This window comes from Protomyctophum bolini (assembly GCF_963924005.1).
Source record: "Protomyctophum bolini genome assembly, chromosome: 11".
In the NCBI taxonomy this organism is placed as follows: Eukaryota; Metazoa; Chordata; class Actinopteri; order Myctophiformes; family Myctophidae; genus Protomyctophum; species Protomyctophum bolini.
In genome coordinates this window covers 18,673,095-18,699,703 of record NC_137872.1, presented here as the reverse complement: position 1 = coordinate 18,699,703, position 26,609 = coordinate 18,673,095, and the positions used below count along the sequence as shown (strand labels likewise).

Sequence of the window (26,609 nt, the reverse complement as noted above, 5' to 3'; positions counted from 1 at the left end):
GTACTTTACTCAAGTATTTTTTATTACCACACTTTTACTTGTAACAGAGTGTTTCTATTGCAGTATTGATACTTTTATGGACAAAATTTGAGTACTTTTTCCCACCACTGGTAAGTCATAAGACTCATAACCCTAGCTTTGGTTTATTCGTGATTTGTGAAAGAAGAAAAGTGATACAGGCCAAAGTAAATCGTAATAACTCTTTGCTCGTTTAATATGGTCTTCAGTTAGCAGACACATACTGTACAGATATTACCACACAGATCTTTATTTATTTTTTATAACAAGCCCAGCAGATGTTCACAGTTATGACATAAATACTCCTTAAGTCATTTCTACATTGGTAAATAAGTTCCTTGTGTCTAGATGACAAAGATCTGGTTTTGGTCTCAGTCACAACTCAAAAGTAAGACAGAGTTCCGATCATCTGACAAGCAGTGGTGGAAAGTAACTAGGTATGTACATTTAATTAAGTACTGTACTTACAATACTGATCTACAACCTCACAATGCACCAGGATGCATTGCGTAGATTTGTTATTTAACTAATAAACTAATATTTTTTATCCCACGATTTTGTAACCCATTTTTCACCCCTGTGTCAATCATCTAATGTGATCCTAGGCTCTACACACCCTCCACCAACCTAGTCCCCATATATGGGGGACAAGGGGAGAGCAATGGAGTTGAACTCATGCTTCCTTCATGCCTGAGTGTCCAAGTTGCTCCTTTACACCTGACAGGGGGGAGTTTCCCTGGTTGGACGTAACGCGTGGAAGGAACACGTTATTCCAACCAGTTTCTTTCCCTTCCATCAGGCGCCCCGGCTGGCCAGGGGGAGGCAGTTTAGTGGACACGGGGAGAACATGCAAACTCCACACAGAAAGGCCCTTTCGCCAACCCCGCCTTCGGGTATGAGCACTGATGACGCGGAGGAGGAAACACGCCGCCAGCACCCACAGCGTCCCGAGCGGGAATCGAACCCAGGACCTTCTATCTGTTATTTTCAAAATATTTGTAGACATTTTAAAACTTCAAATGAGACATTCTGCATAATGAGTACATTTACTTTTGGTAGTTAAGTACATTTAAGTACATTTTAAGTAACTTTTGATTATCAAACTTTTACTTGGAACGGAGTAATTCTACATTGCAGTATTGATACTTTTACTTAAGTAACAAATGTGAGTAGGCTACTTTTTCCACCACTGATGACAAGGGTTCCCAAACTTTCCCCCCCAAATAATCCTATTTGTACTGATTTGTATGAAAATATTTATTGTCTTTAGTCTGTAGTTGCTGAACATTAATTCAAAAGCTACTGGGACGTAAGTCGGGACTTGATCACCCCGGCTGGGTCGCCTGAGTGAAGGGTATGATGTTCGAGAGACCCAAAACCCTGATGACCTTGGGATACATCACTGAGTATACGTCCCAGGTGCATCCATGCAGTGTTTTTTGTTATAAAATGTGGCACCTGGAGCCCTGTGGTTTTAACAGACACCATCAAAGTGCTTGACTGAAACCTCTCTTAAAGTGTCTCTCTTGTAGCAAAAACATAAGAGTAACTCAAATGAATTGGACAGCCAACTAGTACTAAGCCTACTCGATTCTTGCTGAAAATTTAGAAATTAGATCGCATAGGTGTCTGAATCTAGATTCATTGTGCAGCACTACTTTGTTTACCGTTGCGTGAGAAAACAGTTATAAGCTAATCATCTGGGACCCACCAAAATAATTTGGGGGTCGAGCTTGGGAACCACTGATCTATGAATGCAGACAACAGTCGCCCAAATAGACAGCTGCTAATTACCAAACAACTTCCTTAAACAATGCAATTATTATTATTATTTCCCCCAATGTTCACGTTGTGAGATAAAGCTGGGCTGCTGTAGGCAGTATAGGCACTGCAAGACGCTGGTCCATGTTATTTAACACTCTATAGCAGGGGTTCTCAAACCTTTTCAAAAGATACATTTGGTGTCTCCCCAAGAGGCGCAAGCTTACAAAAATACATGATGAATTAAGCACTTGAGCCCCATTTCAAAGATAGTGAAAATAGCAGATCACAAAGCATCGCAACGCGTTTCTGTAGATATCTTCTTTGAAGAAAACAAATATATAGGGATATTATGAGATATTTACTATTTTACCATTTTTTGTCACAGACCCTATGCTTGGGACACCCTGCTTCTACAGAGTTAAATGAATGTCATCATGTGTGTACATTCATCTTACGCGTGTACATGTAAATACATGTACACACAGTAGGGCTTCACCAACGTCGACTATAACCACTAGTCGACCTTGCTGGTACTAGTTGAATAGTTGCAACTCCTTGCAATTATAGTCGCAACTAAACAGTTTTGAGGTCAACCACACCAATGCAACTCTTTGCAATCATTGGTGTGGTTTGGGCTTACAAGATATCAAGCTACTCTCAACGGGGTGCGCACGCTTTTCCGACACACCAAAGGTCTGAAGGGCGGGGACATGCGATGTGAAAATGCGATGGTCCGACATGCGCTGCTCCCGTGCTTGCGGTTATGGTTAGGTTAGGGATTGAGGTTTCGGATCAATAGTATGTCGGAACTAAAGCCTGTACCCCTCTCAACTATATTATAGTTGGCATTAGCTTGATATCTTGCTAAACAAATCTAAAATAAGATTACACAATAGGTAAACGACTAGTCGACTACCAATGGGTCAAATTAGTCAACTAAAATCACTAGTCGTAACACGCAGTCTCAGTCTCAAGCTCTAGCTTCGGTGTCGGGTACGCCTACAAAAGTCACGTGCACAGCATGTGCATAAACACCTTAAACACGTTTCGTGCGTTTGCGCACAGCCGCACACACACACACACACACACGCCACAATAATCATTTATTTTTGCCTTTGCCTTCGCCTTCTGTCTCGGATTTGCAGGAGGAAATCCTGAGGAGAGAGAGAGAGAAGGGAGGGGGAGTATTTCAGTAAACCCTTAAAAAAAGCTATATATATATATATATATATTAAGCATGTAACGATATATCGTATATATATATATATATCGATATTAATCCCGACGATCGATTTAATAAAATAAAATAAACGATTTTCTAAAAAAATAAATATCTTTTTTTTGGGGGGGGCTAGTGAATTATGGTGTGTGTGATATGAAATATGAGCTTTAATCATATTGAAGTGTTTTGGAGAGAAATGAGACTGAGCAACTTTCAGTAGTAGAGCACTGCAGAGGGGAGCTGTGTGTGTGTGTGTGTGTGTGTGTGTGTGTGTGTGTGTGTGTGTGTGTGTGTGTGTGTGTGTGTGTGCGTGTGTGTGTGTGTGTGTGTGTGTGTGACTGTGCCCAGGTGATGGTCGTTGATGCTCATTCATATCAAGGAAGGCAATTGTGTCTCTGCACTGTCAAATAGATCTACATCTGTACTAAGATGCCATCAAAGAAAGCTTTTTTACATGTTAACTCGAGCTAGGTTCTAAACAAGAAAGCATGTTTACAGTTGTTGCACAGAAATTAGAGAAAATAGAGTTCTGTAGACAAAGGGGAGCTGTGTGTCTGTGCCCAGGTTATGGTCGTTGACGCTCATTAATACATCAAGGAAGGCAATTATGTTTCTGCACTGTCAAAAGTAATGGGGGGGGATAAGTTTATATATACAATTAAAAAAACATTTTTTCTGGAAAATATCTTTTGTTTCAAATATCGTGAAAAATCGTATCGTGAACCTCATAGTGATACGAATCGTATCGTGAGTTGAGTGAATCATTACATGCCTAATATACTGTATATACACATATATATATATATATATATATATATATAGCTTGTTTGTTTGTTTGTTTGTTGTAAGCCATTTTTTTCCACCCAGTGTCAATTGTCTAATGTAATCCTGGGCACAACACTGTAATCCTGCTCTTCCAACCTGGGAAGAGCAACGGACTGACCTCATGTTCATTCAATTTTATGTCCAATACTGTGCACCACATTCTCCAGTGGGCATCAAAATAACCCAAGTCAATCACCATAAGCCAGTGGTTCCCAAACCTTTTCAAGCCAAGGACCCCCAAATTCATATGCATTTGGCCACAGACCCCCATCTGAAAAGAGTTTGTGCCAGTGACCCCCAGAAGAGAAGATTTATGTATACATAGCCTCAGAAACCGCAGCCAAACAGGAAAAGTGGCATAGGAGTGGAAGTGAATCTTGTATTTCGCTAAACCAATAACAGTGCAAAGGGACGTCACTCCAAATTTGGTGACGTCAGTGTTCTCCACTGTGTTCAACTGGGGAGGGGAGGGAAGGAGAGAGGAGGGGGGAGGGAAGGCGGGCTTATGGGTTGGTGAACCAATAGGAAGTTGGTGTCGGTTTCCACTTTGAGAGCCACTGCCATGGTTGATGAAAGTTAAGAGGAAGAAGTAGTTACAGTATAAACTTATAAGAAGACCAGAAGACCACAGACCAGGCAAAAACACCCTGCTTGAAATGTGAATTATGGTGCGTCACGTGCGTCGGCTCGGCGTGAATGGAACACCCCCCCCCCCCCCCCCCCCCGCCATTTACAGTATTTTGGTGTAAAGTCAACAGAATGAGTCACCTCTACATAGACGTGTACTCCATCAATGCAGGGGGGATCCAGTTGCCATGGTTACCCTGACTTTGCTCCGCACCGTCCAGCACGCTCAATTTTCTGATTGGTGGAGGCCGTCTCCCTTTATCCAATCACCAAATACATCAAATTACCCCATTGATGCAAACAACAAAGACACAAAATGTTTAAAGACATAAACGAAATCAAATCTTCATCCCCCAAAATAACTTAATTTCTATCAATGACACACCCCATGAAGCCTTGAATTCATAGAGATTTGTATTAATTTGATGACCGGCGGAGTCTCCTTTTGACCGTCGATGACCCAGTCAATTATTGGCTTAGGAGTGCGACAAACACAAATAAATCTCCTTTTAACACTTTTTGTTTGTTTTCCATAACTAGAGTGGTGCACATGGGGCATCTACAGCGATTCCCGTTGGGCACTGGCCGGCCTACTTGTAACAATTCAAGTTGGAAATGCATGTAATGTATTTTATGTGTGGACACCAGGAAGAGTAGCTGCTACTAAGGCAGTAGATGGGGATCCAAATAAATAAATAAACAAATACACCACCCTGATATTAGGCGTTGGAGCCTCTACAGCGATCCCTGTTGGGCACTGGCCTACTTGGAACGATGCAAGTTGGAAATGCATTCCCCAATTTGAAGTCGGTGGGGCGAATGGTTCTCGGGTTGTGTGGATTACACACAGACAGACAGACAGACGTACAGACAGAAGTACAGAGACTTGCATTTATAGATAGATAACACCATGTGCAACCCAGATTCGGCACAAACAAGGGATTAAATTAATTTCACTCCTATGCCACCAAAATGTGGAACGCCCTACCAACAGTCATTAAGACATGCAAATCCCTTGACTCCTTCAAAACTGCTCTCAAAGGGCACCTACGGACGGCTGCAATTCGAAACTGGCCCCTGTAAAATCTGAATCCCCCACCCACAACTGTTTCCCCTCACTGTATATGTTTCTTTTCCCTTTTTACCTCCTATGATGATTTATTTTTTACTATATAGTTGTGTATATTCGTACGTCTCTAAATGTTTTGATGAATTGAAAATGTTGGGCCCTATTGTAAACAAGTGTAATGCTTTATGGTATCGTCCACTCACTGTTAACAGTTTTTGTATTGAGTTGTACTTGAAATGTACTGTAATTCTGCAAACTGTTAATAAATTAATCAATCAATCAATCAAACACAGAGGCCCCCTTTTCCACCGGGGTTGAACCAGTTCGGTTATTTTTCCCCCGCCTAATATTGAACCAGTTCAGAGTGTTTCCACTGTTTCCACTGAAAATTAATTTGGTTCAGAACCCTAAAAGTTGGTTCGGAACTGGAACCAAAAAATTACCGCCGGTTCTGTGAAAGCACCAAGGTTCCAAGAATCTAAAACGGAAACAGTTCTACAACCAAAGCTATTTTGGTGGGAAAGATTTCAGAGAGGGAGTCATTACCTGTATGAGTGTAGATGAACCACAGCGCCCCCATCAGGCTGATGCCCAGAGCAAAAGCAGCAAACACAATCCCCATCACTGGACCAGTATCCACCACCCAGTCTACAATACACAGAGTACATTATACTAAAGTATAAATTCTTCACTGGACCAGTATCCACCACCCAGTCTACAATACACAGAGTACAAATACTAAAGTATAAATACTTCACTGGACCAGTTGCCACACATTGAATGCTGTCCTCAGAACACATTCCAAGGCATATAAAATAAATTTACTTTTTAAAAAGTGTTGAAAATGTTCAACACAAAACCTTCTCTTCTGGGGGGGGTGGGGGGGACATTTTCAGATGGTGGTCCGCGGGGTCCTGCTTCACTGCTTGGCACTATAAAGTACTGATTTAGAAGGCATTCATAGAATCGGCCTCAGGTCTTAATGGGATGAACACAAATAACAAATGAGCTCAATGTGACCACTCCTTACAGTTGTGTTCTGGGCTGGGATTGGCCAGCTGGGACACGGTGGGTGTCTTGGCCCTCTGGCCAGCAGGGGGCGGTGGTGGTCTGCTGCGCTGGGTCACCACCATGGGCCTTGACAGATCCCTGCTCTCACACTGGAAAATACAACATTAAATGTGGGTGGATTTGCCATCTATGAAGGTTTAATGACAAATAGAGCCCCATGCCCCTCGCAAAAATGCGAGGGGCAAATATATATATATATATATATATATATATATATATATATATAGTATATACATATATCACATTTCCACATTAGCCCTTTAATTGGGCACATTTTCTAATATATTTTTTAAATTTTGTAAAGATATTTTTTTATTGGTTTTTGAAGGGACAGACAGTAGGCTGACAGGAAACGGGAGAGAGATGTGGGGATGACATGCAGTAAAGGCCGTGTCGGGCTCGGGAGTCAAACCCGCCGCTCACTGCGACTGGATTACCAGTCGGGTGCCCAGACGGTTACGCCACCGCCTGGGCCTTTTAAAGATATTTTCGAAAATAGCAAGAAATCTACCAGCTCAAAGCTTGTAGATAGTCTATGTATGCGTGCATGTGTGCGTGCATGTGTGCGTGCATGTGTGCGGCGAGCGAAAAGTTAATATGGAGCCCTTTGAAGTCTAGCATAGAACCCTTGGGTCAAACAGCCACTTCTCATTCAGGAAGCGGTGTGTGTGTGTGTGTGTGTGTGTGTGTGTGTGTGTGTGTGTGTGTGTGTGTGTGTGTGGAGCTGCGGTACCTGCTGCGTGGAGGAGCCAGGGGCTCCCAGAGGAGGTAGGCGTAGGTCACATGTGCCCCTGTCCCTCCTAGCTGCTTCCCCAGAAGCACACAGACGCACACTGCAGTGCAGGAACTGCACAGAGTCGTTGAAAACGGGCTGCAGAACAAAGCTGAACCGCAGTGAAAGAGTCACCTTCTCTTCCTCGGCTGGCACCTTCCTCCCTTGATTCCGTCTGTTGTCCCTTGCTGTTGTGCCGGCAGTGGAGGCGTCTTTTGCCTGGCGTGCCCGAGCCCGGGCCTGGCGTTGGAGCCGGGAGCCGCTGGGGACATCCTCATTGCCAGAGTCTTTCTCCCTGCTGGCTCCTGCCTCCATGTCCTCCTCCTCCTCTGGTTCAGCATCGTCCGATTCTTCCTCCTCCTCCTCCTCGTTTCTGCTGAGGAGGACGGAAGAAGTACTCAGACTATTTACTTAAGTTATACTAGAAGCACAATGTAATCCTGCTGTTATACGAATAAGCAATTAGTGTTGGCATCAAATTAAAGTTACATAGTGCAGCTTTAAGTACGATTTTGCGGTAATTTAACTTAACTATAGTAAGTTAAATATTAGTAGGAGTAAATATACTTAGTTACCTTTCAGCACTGCTGAGGACGAGCGAGGGGTCCGAGGAGCAGCTGTCCTTCACCAAGGTCCAGAAAGGAGACTTCCGGGGGTGTGAAAACGGTGACACGACACATGACGTCACCTCGACACCCCCGCTAACGGGCCTGTTGACAGACACCTGTAGACAAGAACAACAAAGGTAGGTCTTCTTTTCTTCCCACATCAATTTATTTATTTTATGGTTAACTATCGTCGCTGTCGGGTGGAATCCTCAAAACTGAACTTGTGTCTCGAGCTTGTGGATCTACTTTTGATACTTTTGTGTGATGCTGTAGTCAGTGTGATCAAGTATGGCGTTAATCTACATATAATGTTACAACGTTCTAAAGGAACCGAAGCTTGCTTTATTCCTTTAGCTTAGCTGAAATAACGTAGACATGGACTTCTGTCATCAGGTACCTTAAATGACTGGGTTGTCATTTACATCCATGCCATTGTAGCATTTAAATCACCCAACACCTTCTTGGTCTATAGAGCGTCGCAGTCCCTCCCCCTTTCAGAACAACGGCCCAGGAAATGAAAACGCAATGCATTTCCCCATAGGCAGTTCTTATTTAATTTATTTAAAGACCTTTTAAGCGTCATACGAAGCCAACTCTTGTCGTGACAAATCATGACAACACAGAATTTTTCGGGCCAAACAAAGAATTAGAAAGTAGAAACAAACGAAACACTTTTTTTGTTGTTTTTCTTCTTTGTAATTATTTGTTTGGTCCAAAATATTGTGTGTGTTGTCATGATTAAAAGGTCTTTAAATAAATTAAATAAGAACTGCCTATGGGGAAATGCATTGCGTTTTCATTTCCTGGGCCGTTCGTTGTTCTGAAAGGGGGAGGGACTGCGACGCTCTATTCACAATCAATCATGGCTAATAACAAGCCATCTGATTTGATTGAAAATTGTATTAACAGTTTGCAGGATGGGTACATGGTTCTGTGCACGGTTGTGAGTGTATTATAGGCAGGCTGACGAGGTGGAGTTTTTGGATGTTTGTAGAATGAAACGTTTTTTGAGCACCCATCCAAAACAAATAAAATATACGAGCTAATAGATGCACTAGTTGGACAATGTCCACTCAAGACCCAGAAATAGCAACAAAAAAACAAACTGATGGTTTGTGATAGAGTAATTGCACTCAGAACATGGCACTGATGCAAGCAAGCAATTGCTTGCTTGCGTCTAACTAATCCTGATATATTATTATTATTATCTAACCCTAACCGAACGTGAAGCCACGTTGTCAGACCAATGTGCCCACACACACACACACACACACACACACACACACACACACACACACACACACACACACACACACACACACACACACACACACCTCTACATAGACACGGCGATTAGCAGTGATGACACAGGGGCCAGTGGGTCTGTGCTCGTAGTCTTCGGTGACGAACAGCTTCAGGGACAGCAGCGGGGGACCAGGTCTGTGTCGGGGGGACGGTTGTGGGAGTAGTGGTCCCGGGCCTGGACCCTGGCCCAGCCGTGGGCCCTGCGGTGGGAGTAGGGGTCCCGGGCCTGGACCCTGGCCCAGCCGTGGGCCCTGTGGCGCTGGCCGAGGACGGGCGGGGACGAGCGGGACGGATGCCAAGCAGCTGAACTGTACGAGCAGAGAGAAGAGGCACTTTGAGGTACTTTTACTTTACTCAAGTATTTCCCACTTCCAATGCTTTTACTTTTACTCCACTACATCTCAGAGGCAAATCTTGTACTTTTACTCCATTACAATTATTTGAAAACTTTTGTATTATTATTACAAAACATGCATTACCCACTTATACATTTGAAAACTTGAAATGAGACATTCTGCACAATGAGTACTACTTCAAGTACATTTTGATGCCACTACCTTTGTACTTGCAGCATTGATACTACACTGAAAATATGGCACATATAGGGAGAAGATTGAACCACTGTTGACAGGAGTCCCCCAGGGACTCACCAGCTCAGTGGCCTTTTGGTTAGAGCATTGATTCTCAAAGTGGGTCCTGAGGGTTTCAGGGCATGTCAAGTCACAATGTGTTGCGCTGCAACATGATGTGAATTGTGAGCATGAAGATAGGCTAATTGCGTTATGTATACAGACACACCTGGACCCACACGCACACACGCATGTGCGCATGCACGCACACACACACACACACACACACACACACACACACACACACACACACACACACACACACAGGGCTCTCACATGTATGGCCAGGGGTCTTGCCTTCCTCTCTGTCTGGTTGTGTGTGAGAATATTCTGAGGTTGTTCTCTCCATAACAAAACCTAGGGCAGAAAGAGACAGAGAGAGAAAGAGAATGAGAGAGATAATTTACGGTTTAGACATTTACTGTAGCAGACACTCTCTCCAGAGTGACTTACTGTACAGGTGTGAGATCAGAGTGGTGGACAAACAACCAGGTAAATAGTCACATGAGAACAATGAAGTGCCTCAAAGAAACTAGGATACCAAGTAAACAATGAGCCCAGCATCTCTAAACCACTGCTTTACAAAGAGTTTCAGGAGGTCTGCAGCAAATTGAGGAACAGCTTAACCGTTTGGCCGTCAGGATTAATTAATGATTCGATGCGACCCAGTAACTTTTGTTACTTACACTGTGTTGTGTCAGATCCATATCTGGACTCCTGCTTGGCGATCAGCAAGGGTTACCGCGACGATTACAGCGTTGGCTATGGGCCGTCAAATAAACCTTGTTTTGACCAGAAATGCCATCTGGAATGGCGCGCTCCATTGTTGTTGACAACATCACCTAGCATCCCAGTGCTAATGTAAGTAGCATTATGACTTGATCTATCATAACCACTATAAAAGACCAATTTCCGTGATACAAATTTTAATTGCCGTAGATCTACGTTATTGGTGTTATAAGACTTTGCACAATCTTGACAGATCTTCTCTTATGGGGGTCCCCTGGCACAAAATGAGAGATTTGTGCTTGTGACCTATAGTTTATTTGATCCATTTGTAACTCTGAGAGGGTGGAAACATAACCACCCCCTTAGAGTGCACTTCTAATAGGTGTTATAGCAGTGTGTGTTACAGTGTTATAACAGACAGACAGACAGACAGTCCACGGTGTTGCTTTTAGTCATGACAGATACCTCTATAAATGTATTCAGTCAGCATCATGCGTCACTATACATACACGTAATGTAATCAGCCACAGGCAGCATGGAACTGAACAGAAAGGTCTCCACTCCACTGACTCAGCAACACATCCCCTGTGAACCAAGGTCCTTAGTACACCAGAGTTAAGTAATATGAAATAACAAAAAACTAGACTTGGGGGGAAAAAAGGAAAATATAATAAACATTAGTTAACTGAAATAAAAAAGAGTGATAGATAAAAATTATGCGTTTCAGGCCCGCATTGGACGGTCTGGAAATTCTGGCAGATTCCAGAAGGGCTGGGCAGTCACGGGGCCGCGGCTGAGCCAAAACAAAGATCTTGTAATACAAAAAGACAGTGGTGACTGTCGGCTGGTGAAGACCACAAATGCCAGGGCATTTGTGCCTGATGCATTTACAAAACGAACTAAAATCGTGGAGAAAAAGTCTTCAGTTTTGTCTTATTTCAGTGAAATCAGTTATGAATGATGTTTTACCTGTGAATATGTTTTCTTTTTCAATTCCCCATATTACATGAAAAACTAAAACACTAAATAAATAAACCTTAAAAAACTAAACTAAAACCAAAAACTCACTTCAAACAGAAATTTAAAAAGAAAAAAATACTCAAAACTCAAAAAATTATTCAAAACTACAATAGGATTGATGTCAAACACACACACCTCCAGGTGTTACAGTGGTATTATTATGGGATGGAAGGCCTCCACTTAGCACACAGATGTACTCAGATGTACTCAGACAGGCAGACAGTGTGATTACATGCAGGAACCATTTGCCTTGCGTTCCACTTCCCTCTGTTTAGCTCTCCTCACTGAGGCTTGTGCTTGTGTTTGACTTTTGTCTGATTTATAACTTGGTCTGCATGCCGCGTCTCGTACACACAGACGACAGCTGATCTACAAGCTCACACTAGGGGTCTTATTATCAACGATTCAAAATAGATTATATATAAAATGGTAAATTGTGTATTTATATAGTGCTTTTAAGACACCAGTGAAAATAGCCGATCTACAAGCTCACAACACGTAGGAACATCGATGAGAGTCTGTGGAATGATACCGGCGGGGAACTAAATCAGGTTTTTTCTGTAAGCACACCTGTTACCACTTGTTATAGTCATGCTTCATGTGTATGTGACAAGGCCTCTTCTATGTTTGATCCTAAAAGAAGTGTGGGTGGTCTGATTCAGATTATGAGGAATGTTCTTTCATGCTGAAACTTTTCTTAAGTTTGTCAGCAGCACTGCGTGTAGTGGCAGGGTCATTGAATCTAGTGGTTCTCAAACTTTTAAATGTCAAGAATATTTCCTGTAGGCGGAGCCGACATATCTGCGGTGTAAACCTGCACCTCTTCTACTACAGTGAATGGAAAAGTGACTGATGTTAGTCTGCTCAAATGTTACTCTTTTACCTGCTTTTTTTTACTAACACTAACTTTATAAAGATGCCCAGAACATCGATGAACGTGTGTAGTTTATGGCTGCTCCAACAGTATGGCAACATTTAACTTTGAAGAGAAACGGAATGTCGTCTGAGACCAGAGCTGGCTGAGAGGAAACAGTGAAAGCACTCAATAACTTGGCACTTTCAAGACTCATTACGTTGTACCGGTATTATTTTTGCCCGACTTTGTTCTTGCTCTTCACTTAAACTATATACTGTTTAGTCTTAACTACAAGTTTCTGACTTCAATATGCCTCTCGTTCAAAATATGAACGGGGGATTATTCAGCGACTTTATCGTAATCATCGGTGAGGTAAGCAAGCAAAAATATGTCTCCCGGTTTTTGTCCGGAACGGAAGGGGGGGGGCTTACAAATCGAGTAAAAGCGGCCATATCTCCCCGAGCTTCTATTTTGAAAGAAATCCAGGAGCTGATTGTGTTAATGTGAAACACTTTGGTTGTTGTTTGATTAACATGGCCAGCTTTTTAACCACTCTGTTGGTCGGAGATGTTCACGCCATTCCTCCATCTTGTGTGTGTTCTGTGTTGCATGAAACGCTCAATTCATAACACTGGTTTTAGCACTACTGGTGCAATCTAGTGGCAAAGAATTAATACAACGAAAATTTATTATAGGACGGACCTGTTTTTTAGGCCAATTTCATTGGAAAAAACGTTCTTATATTCTGCATAATACGGTATGAAAGGTACAAATAAAGTCATTATTATTAGTAGTAGTATTACCATTATTAAACATGATTACAACTCCCTCTTAAATGTACACTGCTCCCCTCCTTTATCACTCACATTGTGTTTGCCTTGCTTGATCTCCCATCTTGTTCTGCGGTCTTCTTTCTGTCTAACTAATGAGCTTCCAGGAGGTTCCTGATAAACAATACTATACTATACATTAACAAACATTCACGGCGTAGATACTAACATTAACAAACAAACACTTCAACAAGCCCATCCCACCCCCTAATACTCAGTAGAAACAAACATGCATAATAGTGAACTATAATAATTAGGTGGTTTAAGTTCAAATGTATTATACATTACGGTTATATCTGGTGATTTTTAACTGCCTGATTCTATTGATAGTTTCCTTAAACCATTCACCAATATTGTCACCGCCAGGAGACTATGCCAAGGAAGAAATACCACCCTATATTTTTCAAAGTTGAATTAGTTGTATTTGTATTTAGTTGTTTAGTTGAGGCATATCACATATAGGGAATAGGAATAGGCATCAATTCCTTAGAATGGCTGTACCTATTTTTAATATTGTCCAGCATGATAGCATATTGAATATTGACTTTTGAATGATTTTGTTGTTCCTTCAGCCTTTCCCTCCCACCATTTGTGTTGTTGTTGTTCATTCCTCACCGTGTTCTTGTACAGAACCCCTCTGGGATGGAGCAAGGCCGTGGTCCTACAGGAAAACACCGGGAACGCCAACAGCAAATGGCTGCCGTTGGAGCGTGCCTGGCATTTAGGATCCTCCAGAGTCACAGCAGACACCCACACTGACAAGGTCTGTGGGAGAGAGAGAGAGAGGGAGAGAGAGAGAGAGAGAGAGAGAGAGAGAGAGAGAGAGAGAGAGAGAAAACAATGGGTGTAGTACCAATTTATTACTGAAGTAAAAAATACTCTGAATTAAAAATGTTACTTTATATGTTTTGATGCAAACATTGTTGTGTAGGCCTACTTGTGAAAGTACTCATTCAGAATGTCACTTTCAAAATGTTGTGAAAATAGTTTAAATAGATGTGTCACATTGTGAGCTTGTAGATCAGCTATTTCCGAAAGTGTGGAATATTGGTTAATGTACTGTAGGTTTTGTAATAATAATCTACTAAAGTTTTCAAATAATTGCAGTGGGTACAGTATTTTACTATTTGCCTTTGAGATGTAATGGAGTATATGTATTCCGGTATAGAGCCTTGAAATTATGGAGTATAAGTAATAAGTCAAGTAAAGTAGTAAATTTAAGTTCCTCAAAATTGTACGTAGGTGCAGTATTTGAGTAGACTTTTGAGGGGCGCTAGCCCCTTCAATGACTGGCTTTTTTTGTGGTGTCATGTGGCAGCCAATTCTATGGACTTTTTAATGTTTACTTTAAACATACCCCCTTGACGTCATGTGGCAAGCCTATGGGCATTTTGTTTGCTTTACACCGTGATGTACAAAAGCAAACATTAAAAGGCGCCCCTCACTTTGCACAACAGTGTTTTAAGTTTAATTTAATAATAAAGTCCGGCCAAAATCTCATTCACTTAATGGAAATAGAGACATCTGCTGGACCTTCAAGCGGACCTTCCTTGCCCGGACAGTTTGAAGGAGCAAATGCAGGCCCGGATTAACATGAATGGAATTTACTGGAGCTTAAGCGCCAGGGCTCGCAGCTCGCAGGGCCCTGTGCGAGACTATTTCAAATAGGTACAGCTGTAGCTTCCATCGAAACCGTATTCATGGGGCACCGATTTCAATGTAACGCAACACAGGAAACCCAGCTAGTGTTTTTGGTCGTCCAACAGTTTCTTAACCATTCAGTGGGAGGAGACTCAAAAATAGCAGATGCAGTGTCGGGGAGCAGCCTAATAACTCTATGGGAGCAGTGGCGATAGTGCTGGCAGTGCACTGAACGCACGCGCATTCATTCACTGGGCGCAAAAAGTGTCCTTCTTGATTGTGTTACGCACACACGTGCATGGGGCCTTTTGATTTGGTGTAGCGCCAGGGCCCACGGAGGGGTTGATTCGGCACTAAGCACAATTTATCTGAGTGCAGTGTGATGGTGACCTGTAGGTGGTGCTGGCTCACAGCCACGCTGAGGCGGCCGTCCTCACACTGGACAGTGAGGGCATCCTGACCTCGGCCGGCTCCGCCCCCTCCTCCTCCTCCTCCTCGGCTGAGCCACTGCCTGAACCTAAGCTCCTCCTGCTCCATCACCTCCTCCCCGCCTACTGGTGGAAGCACCTCCTCTAGAGAGAGAGAGAGAGAGAGAGAGAGAGACACAGGCAGACAGACAGACAGACAGACAGACAGACAGACAGACAGACAGACAGACAGACAGACAGACAGACAGACAGACAGACAGACAGACAGACAGACAGAGACAGTAATATTGTAACCTCGTGGTTACAATATTAATGCTTCTGATGACTTTTAAAGTTACGACTTTAAAAGTACGACGATTAGTTATAAGCGATTCTGCTTCCAGTTCATTTGAGGTGAATTCTGGGATTTTCAAAATAAAATATCCCGTAACTACGGGCGGCATAATATTAGACTGAATCGTGAGCGGGCAGGGAATAAGTTAAAACAACGCAATACTGCCTCATCAAAGTTGGTATTGTGTCTTTATATATTGTCAATTACTTGCATGAGAGGGGAGAGGTGGTGGAGTTAGTTGCTTTAGGAGACAGTTTGAGGATACATGGAGTAAAAATAAAATCCTGAACATATATTTTTACTTTCCTGACAAATTTACATTTAGGAGAGAGTTAGGCAAGTTTCTCCATAATACCAAAACACTTTATCTTACGTAAATAATAACAGTAGTAACAATAGTAATTATTAGATTACATGTTATTGCATTGCTATGGATAGCAATGCGATAACATAATATTTATAGATATTTAACTAATGAAACATATTAACAAGAGCTTATGATTAAATAATGGCTACATCGGATCCACAAAGGTAATTTTTTTATGAAGTAACGACTTTCTGCCTTTCAACATTTAAGGTTTCCACCAGTTTCCAGTTGTTCGGGACCAAATGGTTGGTTGGACAGACGGACGGACGGACGGTCGGACGGACACAGACAGACAGACCTGGCCCGCCCACGGCAAGCCGGATCACAAAGCGATTGGCCAGGTGAGCCTCTGTGTAGGAGCTGGGGCTGGGGAAGCCGTTCTGATTGGCCCATGCTAGTAGATCAGGTGTGGTTGAGAGGTCAGCGTCCAGCACGCTGGACAGGGTCAGGTGAGACGGTGCTGGGTAGGGCGGGGACACACTGTTGGAGGACTAGTGGGGACAGACAAAGACAGAGACACATGCATCAGGACAGTGTCAGATGAGACGGTGCTGGGTAGGCGGGAACAAACACTGTTGGAAGACTAGTGGGGACAGACATAGAGACACTAGGACAGTGATTGAGGATTCTTAATAGGACTAGTTGTTAAATATCCCTAAATATTCAGCACAACAATTGAATGGATTAAAGATGACTTCTTGGGTGGTGTGGAATTGTCAATGATCCCGTGGTGCCACCAGTACGACACATCTTCAGTTGTGTGGTTGTGAGGATGAGGATACTGTAAGTGGGACCCCAAATAATTAATTAACATTAATATATATATATTTTTTTTTTATCTTGAATCTTGAAAAATGGATTTTCATTGTGATAGTGATAAATTAAAGTAGAAAAGAACTTAAAGTATACTATGTTATTTCCTCTGATCCAAGATGAAACACAATCCATGGAGTGGTCATTCAAAGAAACAGGCTCTGATAATGAAAACATGTTTTCAACATGTTCAAGTGGGCCCTGACCCAGAACGACTAGGCAAATGGCTAATGGCCTACCGCATAGCAGTACACTACAGATTAATAGAATAAGTACAATGATCTGAATGTGAAATTACTTTTAATTTGTTATTAATTCATAGCTCACAATACAATAAATGGAAAATAAATGAAAGATGCACACGTGATCAAAAGTCAACATATAAAGAAATGTACATCCCGTGTGTGTGTGTGTGTGTGTGTGTGTGATGAAGCTCGAGGCTGTGAGAGAAGTGGCCCTGGCAAAGATACAACACCTATTTGCCAATGTACACATCCCACAACATGCACTGAGAGACATGACAAATAGAACTGTCCAGCTGGCCAGAAAATGGGTTGGCCTAAACTCACACTCCACACGAGACATACTCTTCCTTTCATATGGCGAAGGGGGGCTGGGGGTCCCAAATGTAGAGTGGACTTATGCAGCAACACGGCTGAGCCACCTACTGCACATGCTCAATAATGATGATGGCACCGTCAGAGAAATGGCCAGGGCATCACTCCTACTGGACCTGCGCAGGAGGAAGGTACCCCTGGCTGCTGCAGTCCAGAATAACTTCCTAGGCTTTAGGAGGAAAGACTCTGGGAAACTGGACTCACAAGCCAAGGGCTTCGGGGTCTGGTCTGATTGGCCAGATCTCAACGACCTTTGCCATCGGACAGGAGTCCAGCTAAAATGGGCAAAAAACAACGAAAATGTGCCCATCTCAGATGGATGAATTACAGACTCCAGCGTGGTAGTGAAGGCTACCCTCACCCACCAGGGAGGGGACACTAGACTACAGGAAGAAACGGCAAGAAGGGTTCTGCTTAGCACGAAACAGACTGAAGCCAAAGAACATTGGCGTGGCCTTCGACTGCAGGGAAAGTTGGCCTGTGTTGATTCAGCTGATCACTCTGTTTCACATTCGATGTACAAAAATGCTGCTATTGGGGAGGATGTTTTAAAATTTACCATCAAAGCAAGACTACAAGTACTACCAACCAAGTACAATCTGTCAATCTGGTATCCCGACACCCACACTCCACTCTGTATAAACCATCATGATTCTGAACAACACCTAGAATCCATTGCACACATAACAAATGGATGTAGTGCATACAAAAACTTATATATTGCTCGCCACGACCGGATTGTTGACCTAGTGTCTGATGCAGTTCGAAAGCATGTGCCATCTAGTGCAGCAATGTATAAACACTCAAGAGTGTTACCAGATTGGTTTAGCTGTGCATGCGATGTCTTTGCTAACATCCCGAATACACCTGATGTTGTCTTTGTTGACACCAGACACAAGGAGGTCCTGATTCTGGAGGTGGGCTGTGTCTTTGATTTGTACATGGACCAGGCATTCCAAGATAAATATTCTAAGTATCAACCATTACTTGGAAGCATAACAAACTTGGGGTATCGTTGTAGATTTGCCATACTGATATTCGGAAGCCTGGGCCATGTGCATAAACTGACCATGAGTGGCCTAAGAATAGCTGGCATGACAAAAAGCAAAGCCAAACAACTTGCCAAATACTGTTCTGTCTCGTCTGTTATAGGCAGTTTGTCTGTGTGGAGAAGGAGGTGCCATGTGTATCCTTAAGTGAACATGAACTGTCAACCCCGTTATATTTGTTTCCTTGTAAAATTAATTGTAATTTGTGGATTCAAATAAAGAAATCGAAATGTGTGTGTGTGTGTGTGTGTGTGTGTGTGTGTGTGTGTGTGTGTGTGTGTGTGTGTGTGTGTGCAACTGTGCGTGCGCGTGTGTGTCTGTGTGTGCGCGTGCGTCTGTGTGTGTGTGTGTGTGCTTTCTGCTCCACTCACATGCACATAGACGCTGCCCTGGACACCGTGTGCGGTGACGGCCCAGTTGACTGGTGCTGCACTGCTAAGGATCAGCACCACGTTGTGTGTCCCCGAGTTAGCCACAGGGGGCATCAGGGAGACAACCACCTCTATCTGCAGAGACCTGAGTGAGTGGGGGGGGGGGGGGGGGTAGGACCAGAAAACATATTGGCTTCCAACTTTATGCTAACAGTGGCTTGTTAATATATATATATATATGATGTTGAACATCACCATTTAACAATGTAATAAAACAACAATGTAGGTTTAGGTTAACCACATTAACTCCAGCATCCCTGTTTTGGGAACCCAAAATATACAAATGCTAAAAAATTAAATAAAGATGTCACATTCTTAAATACATTTTTCTCTGTTTCTCATTATGACAAAATAATGATAAGTAATACGTTATAAGTGATTGGGAAAATTCAAAAGCATTATTGCTGCCATGTCAGGTCTCATTAAGAAATTGAGATTACATACATGTAATGTTTTAAGACAAGAGGCTCTCTCACCCACAGAGCGCAGAGCCGGCCGAGAGCAGCTTGATCACATGCACTTCCTGGTCCCTCACGTGCACATGCGGGTCATTGTCCCACCTCGCCACGGTGGGCGCACTACAGCCGTGCACTTCCTGTGTCTGCAGGTGGGACGTCAGGTAGTTGTGAGAGAGGAACAGAGAGCGGAGCTTGCACACCCTGGGCAGCGTTGTGTCTGTGTGGACATGGCGTGGTTAATTATTATAGGTTTGCATTCATCATTTGTTTCTATTTTTGAGTTGTGCAACCACTCCTACAACCAGCAATTTGGACGTTTTGTCTTCAACTTCAGTTCAGTTTTAAATAGTTTGTAAAAAAGGGATTTTCTTGTTTAGCAAACATTTATTTAGTTTTAGTTCATTTTAATTTGTTTTTTTTCATCATGTTGTATGGGGTAGGAGTGATATTCAAAAACTACAACATGTCGCAATGCGACTCGTTGTGAGCTTGTAGATCTGATTATTTTAGTTTTAGTTTATTTAGTTTTGTAAACACAATACAGTTTCACTGTCTCATCCTTTTTTGTAAACACTAATCCAATTTCTTAACCAAGTAAGCAGGGAAACCAATTATATAAGATGGGACAAAATTACATTTTGTTCATAATAAAAATTACATACTGTAATACTAATAACCTTGGTACAACAGGTGGAAAACGAAGACAGTACTTTTGCTTTACTTGAGCATGTCCATTTTTGCAATACTTTTTTACTTCTACTTGGACTACTGCACTACATCTCAAGAGGCAAATCTTGTACGTTTTCCTCTAATACAATAATTTAAACACTTAAACCCGGCATCCTTATAGGGGAAAGCTTTAGCTGAGAATAGCAGATCGACAAGCTTACAATGTGTTAAAATCTGTCATTTCCCCACAATTACACAAAACAGAAGATACACTGGTATATAGAGCCTCGATGGACTCCACTCAAACATAATAGGGTTTAAGTGGTTAAAAAGGATAACACGAGGCCTCACCCTCTCCCAGGCCGATGTAGACCCGGTTGGCGCGGTCCGTGTGTGTCAGAGAGGTGAGGTTGGCGTGGTGCCGCAGAGCCCAGCGCAGCAGCGCCCGTGGACGGAAGGGCAGCGATGGAATGGAATACACACGCAGGTTATGGACGGTGTGGGACTGAACCGTGGAGTTCAAGGACACCTGAGACGCAGGGGAGAGAGGGAGTTTGAGCCCTACTATCTAGTTTACTTCATCCATTTGTCACTCTGAGAGCGAGCAAATGTTACCAAATGGAACCGTAAGGGCCCACATTTGCACCCTCTCAGAGTTAAATTAGAATAATCAGTAGTGTAATTACAGTGATATATGGTTTCTATCAGGACCTATTAAATACATATTTTAACTTTTTCTTTGAAAATTAACACCCGACTTAATCATACAAGCGTCACACAAAAGCTTCAAAAGTAGCAGATCTACAAGCTCGAAACCCGGTCCGAGTCCAGTATAAATACAATATGCTGCCTCATAAGAGTCGGTATGGTGACTTTATACATTGTCAGATACTTGAATGTGTTCTTATAGTATCATCATTTTACCCAAATACAGCTCAAGTGGAGTTAGGAGCTATTTTTGACCATATTTTGTCAAACAACAAGTTTGAGGATCGAATGGAGTTAGGAGGTTTAGTCAGAAGCGGGTTGTAAAACCCACCCACAGAAGTAAAGGATGTTCAATAGCACTGATACTGATTTAAATTAACATTTAAATAACAAGGCAAAAAAATTGAGAATACTGTTTTCTGCCGAACATCACAGAAATACGACGATATGTTAAGTTTGTTTTAACCATTAATCAAACAGAAATGCAGTACAACATTGTATGTACGTATATTTTGCCTGAAGTACATTTTCATTACTGGATTTTAACTTGTAACTGTAGCATTTCTACATTGCTGTATTCATACATTAATGTACTTTTACTCAAGTAAAAAAAATCACAGCTGTGTGAACTGAGCTGTTACCGTTTCTTTCTACTCCAGACCCCCAGGAACGCGCCCAGGGCTTGTACTGTAGTGTACTCTGTGCCACTTTACTCTGTACTGTAGGCCTACTAGTGGCCACTTTAGGTGTTGCAGCTGTCCGTGCTTGGACACAGAGACAGACACGTACATAGACATAGGGACACACATAGCTGGGTAATGGAGCGGAGGCACCGCTCAACACTGAGTATACCTGCACCACCAAAGGGAGGTGTGGAGGCAGCCGCTCTGCTTGCAGCCACCAGCTGACCGGCTGCTGGGAGATGAGCACCAGGACACAGGCTCTGTGGGGGCCAGGGGACGCAGGAGGGGACACAGGCTTCAGGACCACAGTCACCTGCAGACACCCAGTGAGACAGTAGGAGGGATCCTATATACTATAACTATAGCAAAATACAGTATTTAAAATGTTTTGTGACAGCCAGGGATCCGGAAGAGAAGATTTGTGAAAAGAAATGTCAAAATTATTCAAGATTTCCAATATTTTCAACATAAGAAAAAGTATTTTTTTATAACATATAAAATATGGATCAAGTGGTTAAAGAATGTTATGCTGGCCCAGGCCAGGCCTAACAGTCCAGGCACCTAGGCTCCTAAAGCAGCCTGACCCGGTTCGAATCCCGTTCCAGACGAACTTTGCGGTATGTCACTCCCTGTCTCTCTCCCGTCGTTTCCTGTCTGTCTCCACTTCCTCTATCATAAAGGCCAAAAGGCCCAAAGATATCTTAATAATAAATAAATAAAATGCAATGATTTATTAACCAATTTAGCTGGGGACCCCCCTGGAACAGCACTGATACAGCAACAAACGTTTTTCAGAAAACTCAGGTTTTAATGGGAACAGAATAATAAAGAAGAGCTTGTGCAGTAAATCCTGTAGGAAGTGATCATTAGCACTGTTTGTTGATCACTCACATGTATAATTGTGTATTTTTCTTATGCTATGTTGATGAATTGAATACAATTGTATTTTGCGTGTCTTAAGTACCAGGTCTTATTACCTAACTTGAGTAAACTAAAGACCTGGAGGCGTGATCAATGCCATTTGGCTATTCTGAGTGGCCAAAGAGCATTGATCACGCCTCCAGGTCTTTATTTTACTCAAGTTAGGTAATAAGACCTGGTACTTAAGACACGCAAAATACAGCCCATAGTCCCCAGGACTTATTTGTGTTATCGTTTTAACTTGAATGTCTTACTGTACCACCCGCTGTTTACATTTAGGATCACTGGTCACTTTGAGAACCATATAGCTCAAATCTAAAATGACACGGATGCTTTCCCGGATTGAATGGATTGAACAAAATCAGAGGTTAAGTCCAGTGGAACCTGATGGTCGTCCGGGGCGTTCGTCGCTGCTCTCCCCACCGCGATAACGTGAGTCTCTTTCTCGCCACTCTCCCTGGCGGCACAGCCAGGCCCGGCCTCGAACTGCTCCAACAGAGCCTGGACCGGGTGACGTGTCCCCACAGGGGACACGGAGCACCGCATCCCCCCACCACTCTGAGCTGACAGACAGACAGACAGACAGACAGACAGACAGACAGAATGAATACATAAATTAGCAAACAAACAAACAAATAAAGAAACTAACTTGTTAAAAAGCGGGTGATAGTGGGTGAATTCACCAAATTGTGGCCGGGTCCTATTTACATATTATTGAGGCAGAAACCTCCTATCTCCATATTCTAACTTTTTGTGTTTTTTGGTAAATGAAAGAAAGCCCTACTTGATCATACTAATAGCGTCGGTCATACAAAAGCATCAAAAGTAGCGAATCCACAAGCTCGAAACACAGGGAACTGAGCGAAGTGTTTCGAGCTTGTAGATATGCTACTTTCACTCACTTTGTTTTTTAATTTGAATCCTGAAAAGTAACAGTTTTAAACATAATGAGGTTTCCACCCGACTAGCCTACTGCAGTATATATTGGGGCACTACTTAACTTCTGCCCACAGGGGAGTGCCACAAAATGTGAATATAGCTGCACAGTTTGAGGAAAGAAGTCGTAGCTATAAATAATATGCTGCATGACTATCTTAACTGCTTTGTGACTCATGCATACATTCCTACATCCTTCAAACAACTATTATGACTTTTATTGATTTCACAATAGTACAACTAGTCTTTCTGTTTGCCTAGAATAGATACATTTGTTACTAGGTCATGTTGTGGTTGGATACAGTATGTCATTTGGTGTCATTCATTTATAGAACAGAACAAGGATATAAAACAGCATAGAACAGGATATAAACATTATTTTAGCCTGCATGGGAACCATGACTAATCTGACAGGGCGAAATAATTTGCTCTTTGTGTTTCAGTCTGGCCATGCCAGGCTAACGTTATTAACGTGTATGGCAGTGGTTCAGCAACTTGCAATGGGACTGGTTTTCAAGATACTAACAAGGGACCAGTGCCCATGTACCCGTCAAACTACTTCAAAAGAGCTAGTAACGCCCACACCAATGGGCACAACACCTACAGTCTACAGTGTTCGGCATAAACATTACTTACTTCCTTAAGGCATAAACATGGGGATGAATTAATTCTACTACTACACCACCAAAATGTGGAGTGCCCTACCAGCAGCCAACAAAAAGTGACTTTTGTTTAAAAGAGCACCAATTTGACCAACTGATCTTCTAGCTTGCCAAAGGAAATTACCCCCCAACCCCCATTGTTTTTGTGTAACTTTTACTGCTAGTAATATTGATGATTTCTTGTATATTAGCCTATTGATATATTGATGAATTGAATACATAGGAGTAGGACAACAATGGTGGCACTCTTGTCGTTTTCACATTTATGTCTAAAAAGTATTCAATATTCAATCAATCAAACTCTTGGGAGTTAAAGCTTCAGATATGACTCCAGACCTGACTAATAATAATTTGGCTGGGGACCTCCATGCCTCCATGGTCCCTAGACCCCTCTTTGAGAACTACTGGTGTATGGGTTTTATAATATCATATTATATTCCTGTTGTTTATTGTTTTGTTATTGTTACTTGCGCAAGCAGAGTGAGCAAGTACTGCGATCGGCTGGGTATGCATGCATGTCGTGACCACTGTTCTTGATGACGTAACTAAAGTATGTTTCAAGGTTGTATATAAAGGGTGTAAAAGTAGGCATACAGTATACATGGCCTACTTGTGCGCAAGCATAGTGCGCAGGTACTGCGATCAGCTGGGTATGTATATGTGTCGGTGTCCTCCAACAGCCAATAAGGGACCACCATTCTTGGTGACGTAACTAGGTACGTTTCAAGGTTGGTATTAGGTCAATAATATGTCTAAAGGATTTAGAATAGCAGAGAGCTCTAGGACTCAGAGCAGCAGTCCTACCCAGACAGCAGAGCTCTAGGACTCTGAGTAGCAGTCGTACCCAGACAGAGAGCTCTAGGGACTCAGAGCAGAAGTCGTACCCAGACAGCAGCAGAGAGCTTTAGGACTCAGAGCAGCAGTCGTACCAGCAGTGGTGAGCGCACCTCATGGTGCACTCTGCTTGCGCACAAGTAGGCCATAAATGGCCTCCCTTTGTGCGAAGCGCAAGTTGGCAGCTCGACAGAGTGCATTTCTAGTTTTTATTGTCCCTTACCTGTTGTTTTCTTTGCCATTAGGAGGAGACAGAGAATGGTCCACAGAGTGTCTGGCAGGGGTGCCATCATCAGTGTGGTTTACTACAACTACAGCAAAAATAGCCTTTACCACTATCCTATCAAAGGATAAAGTAAAGACAGTCATATACTACATAAATTCAAAATGTTACACATGCCATGCCATCAAGTAAACTGAAGAGCACTTAAAGGACCACTTCACCACTTTTCAAACTATCTTCGTATAATAGGTCCTCACTAATAATCTAAAAAAAATGGCGCAATGTTTTTCTACTCGGCCTGTGTCTCATAGGAGGGCTGTGTGCAGGTCAGAAACCGTCTTCCAGTGACATCATCGATGGGGAATACAAGCTAATAAAAACTGCAGGCTTTCTAGTCCTGAAAGGTTGCAATGCGAAAATGGAAGCCATCGTTCTCACGATAATGAAAATCTAAATCTACATAATGATGATGTCACTGGAAGACGGTTTCTAAACTGCCCACAGCCGTACTATGAGACACAGACTGAGTAGGAAAAAATCGTGGCATTTTATCATGATTGTTAGTGAGGACCTATTATATGAAGATAGGTTGAAAAGTGGTGAAGTGGTCCTTTAAGAGCAACTTTAGCAAGAGTATAATTTTACTCAGAAACAAAATAGGCCTAATGGCTATAGCTTAGTGCTTACTATCTCAACTTTTCAATCACCTTATAACTTAAATGCATGTGAATAAAGATCTGTCCACAGTCAGACAGAGAAGTCCACAGAGAAGAAAAACAAGACCAATAAAAAGCAGGCACAAATTATGAACATCCCCTAGCTGCATCAAAAAAGTGACATAAGACATTGATCCTGCATCTTTCATTTGTAGCCTAGCTATTGTGATAATGCTTTAGGCTGCTGATTGGTGAAACCTTCCCTGCGCAGACACTCTCAGACAGTGTTGTGCATCGGGTCGGACAGCCAGAACCACAGGTATTCATGCGGTTGTCTACTAGTAGGCTACAGGCCTATAGTTTTAGGACTGGCTCAGTCTGGCTGCTATATACTTAAAACTCATGATAGAAACAGCTGGACAGGGATTATTTGATTATTCCTAATAGCTAAACAAAAAAAGGAGAGGGAAAAAGATATAGGCTACTGATCGAAAGATCGAAAAAAAGATAAGAAAAAAAAAGACTCCAGCAACCGATAATAGTTTGTTGGATGCTCATTTGTCAATATACAATGAATAAAAGTGCATCTTCTATCCCCAACAAGCAAACAATGCAAAACGATCGGTAATGTTATGTTATACATGTTGTATAATAAAATAATGATATGCAGCCGAAAACGTAAACCAAAACAAGACAACTCACCTGTCAAAGGACGAACTGATTTTTTCGCTCCTCAAACTGCTGTGTGGAGTTTTGACAACAAAAACGCATGCAGTGCGTGTCTCTCTCTCTCTCTCGCTTTCTCTGACAGTTTGATAAATACTACATTTGCGA

General features: G+C 42.4%; 1 protein-coding gene across 5 annotated transcripts; it reads right to left on the bottom strand.

The window, feature by feature from the left end:
* Positions 1-222: 222 nt before the first annotated feature.
* On the bottom strand, positions 223-26,609 carry engl (endoglin, like). Of its 5 annotated transcripts, XM_080776155.1 has the most exons (18): positions 26,478-26,596; positions 25,120-25,207; positions 22,849-23,027; positions 21,713-21,856; positions 20,504-20,681; positions 19,502-19,700; positions 18,966-19,110; positions 16,414-16,606; positions 15,377-15,558; positions 13,961-14,110; positions 10,187-10,267; positions 9,311-9,589; positions 7,944-8,092; positions 7,330-7,744; positions 6,556-6,685; positions 6,072-6,173; positions 4,598-4,712; positions 2,803-2,936 (listed from the first exon to the last, which is right to left on the bottom strand). In XM_080776155.1, exons 2-17 carry the CDS (start codon positions 25,187-25,189, stop codon positions 4,600-4,602), a joined length of 2,709 nt encoding a protein of 902 aa, XP_080632281.1. In that variant the 5' UTR covers positions 25,190-25,207; positions 26,478-26,596; the 3' UTR covers positions 2,803-2,936; positions 4,598-4,599. The 5 variants fall into 5 exon arrangements, with proteins under 5 accessions (XP_080632280.1, XP_080632279.1, XP_080632282.1 ...); XM_080776154.1 differs by lacking the exon at positions 4,598-4,712 and having other exon boundaries at positions 223-2,936; positions 25,120-25,236; positions 26,478-26,609; XM_080776153.1 differs by lacking the exon at positions 4,598-4,712 and having other exon boundaries at positions 223-2,936.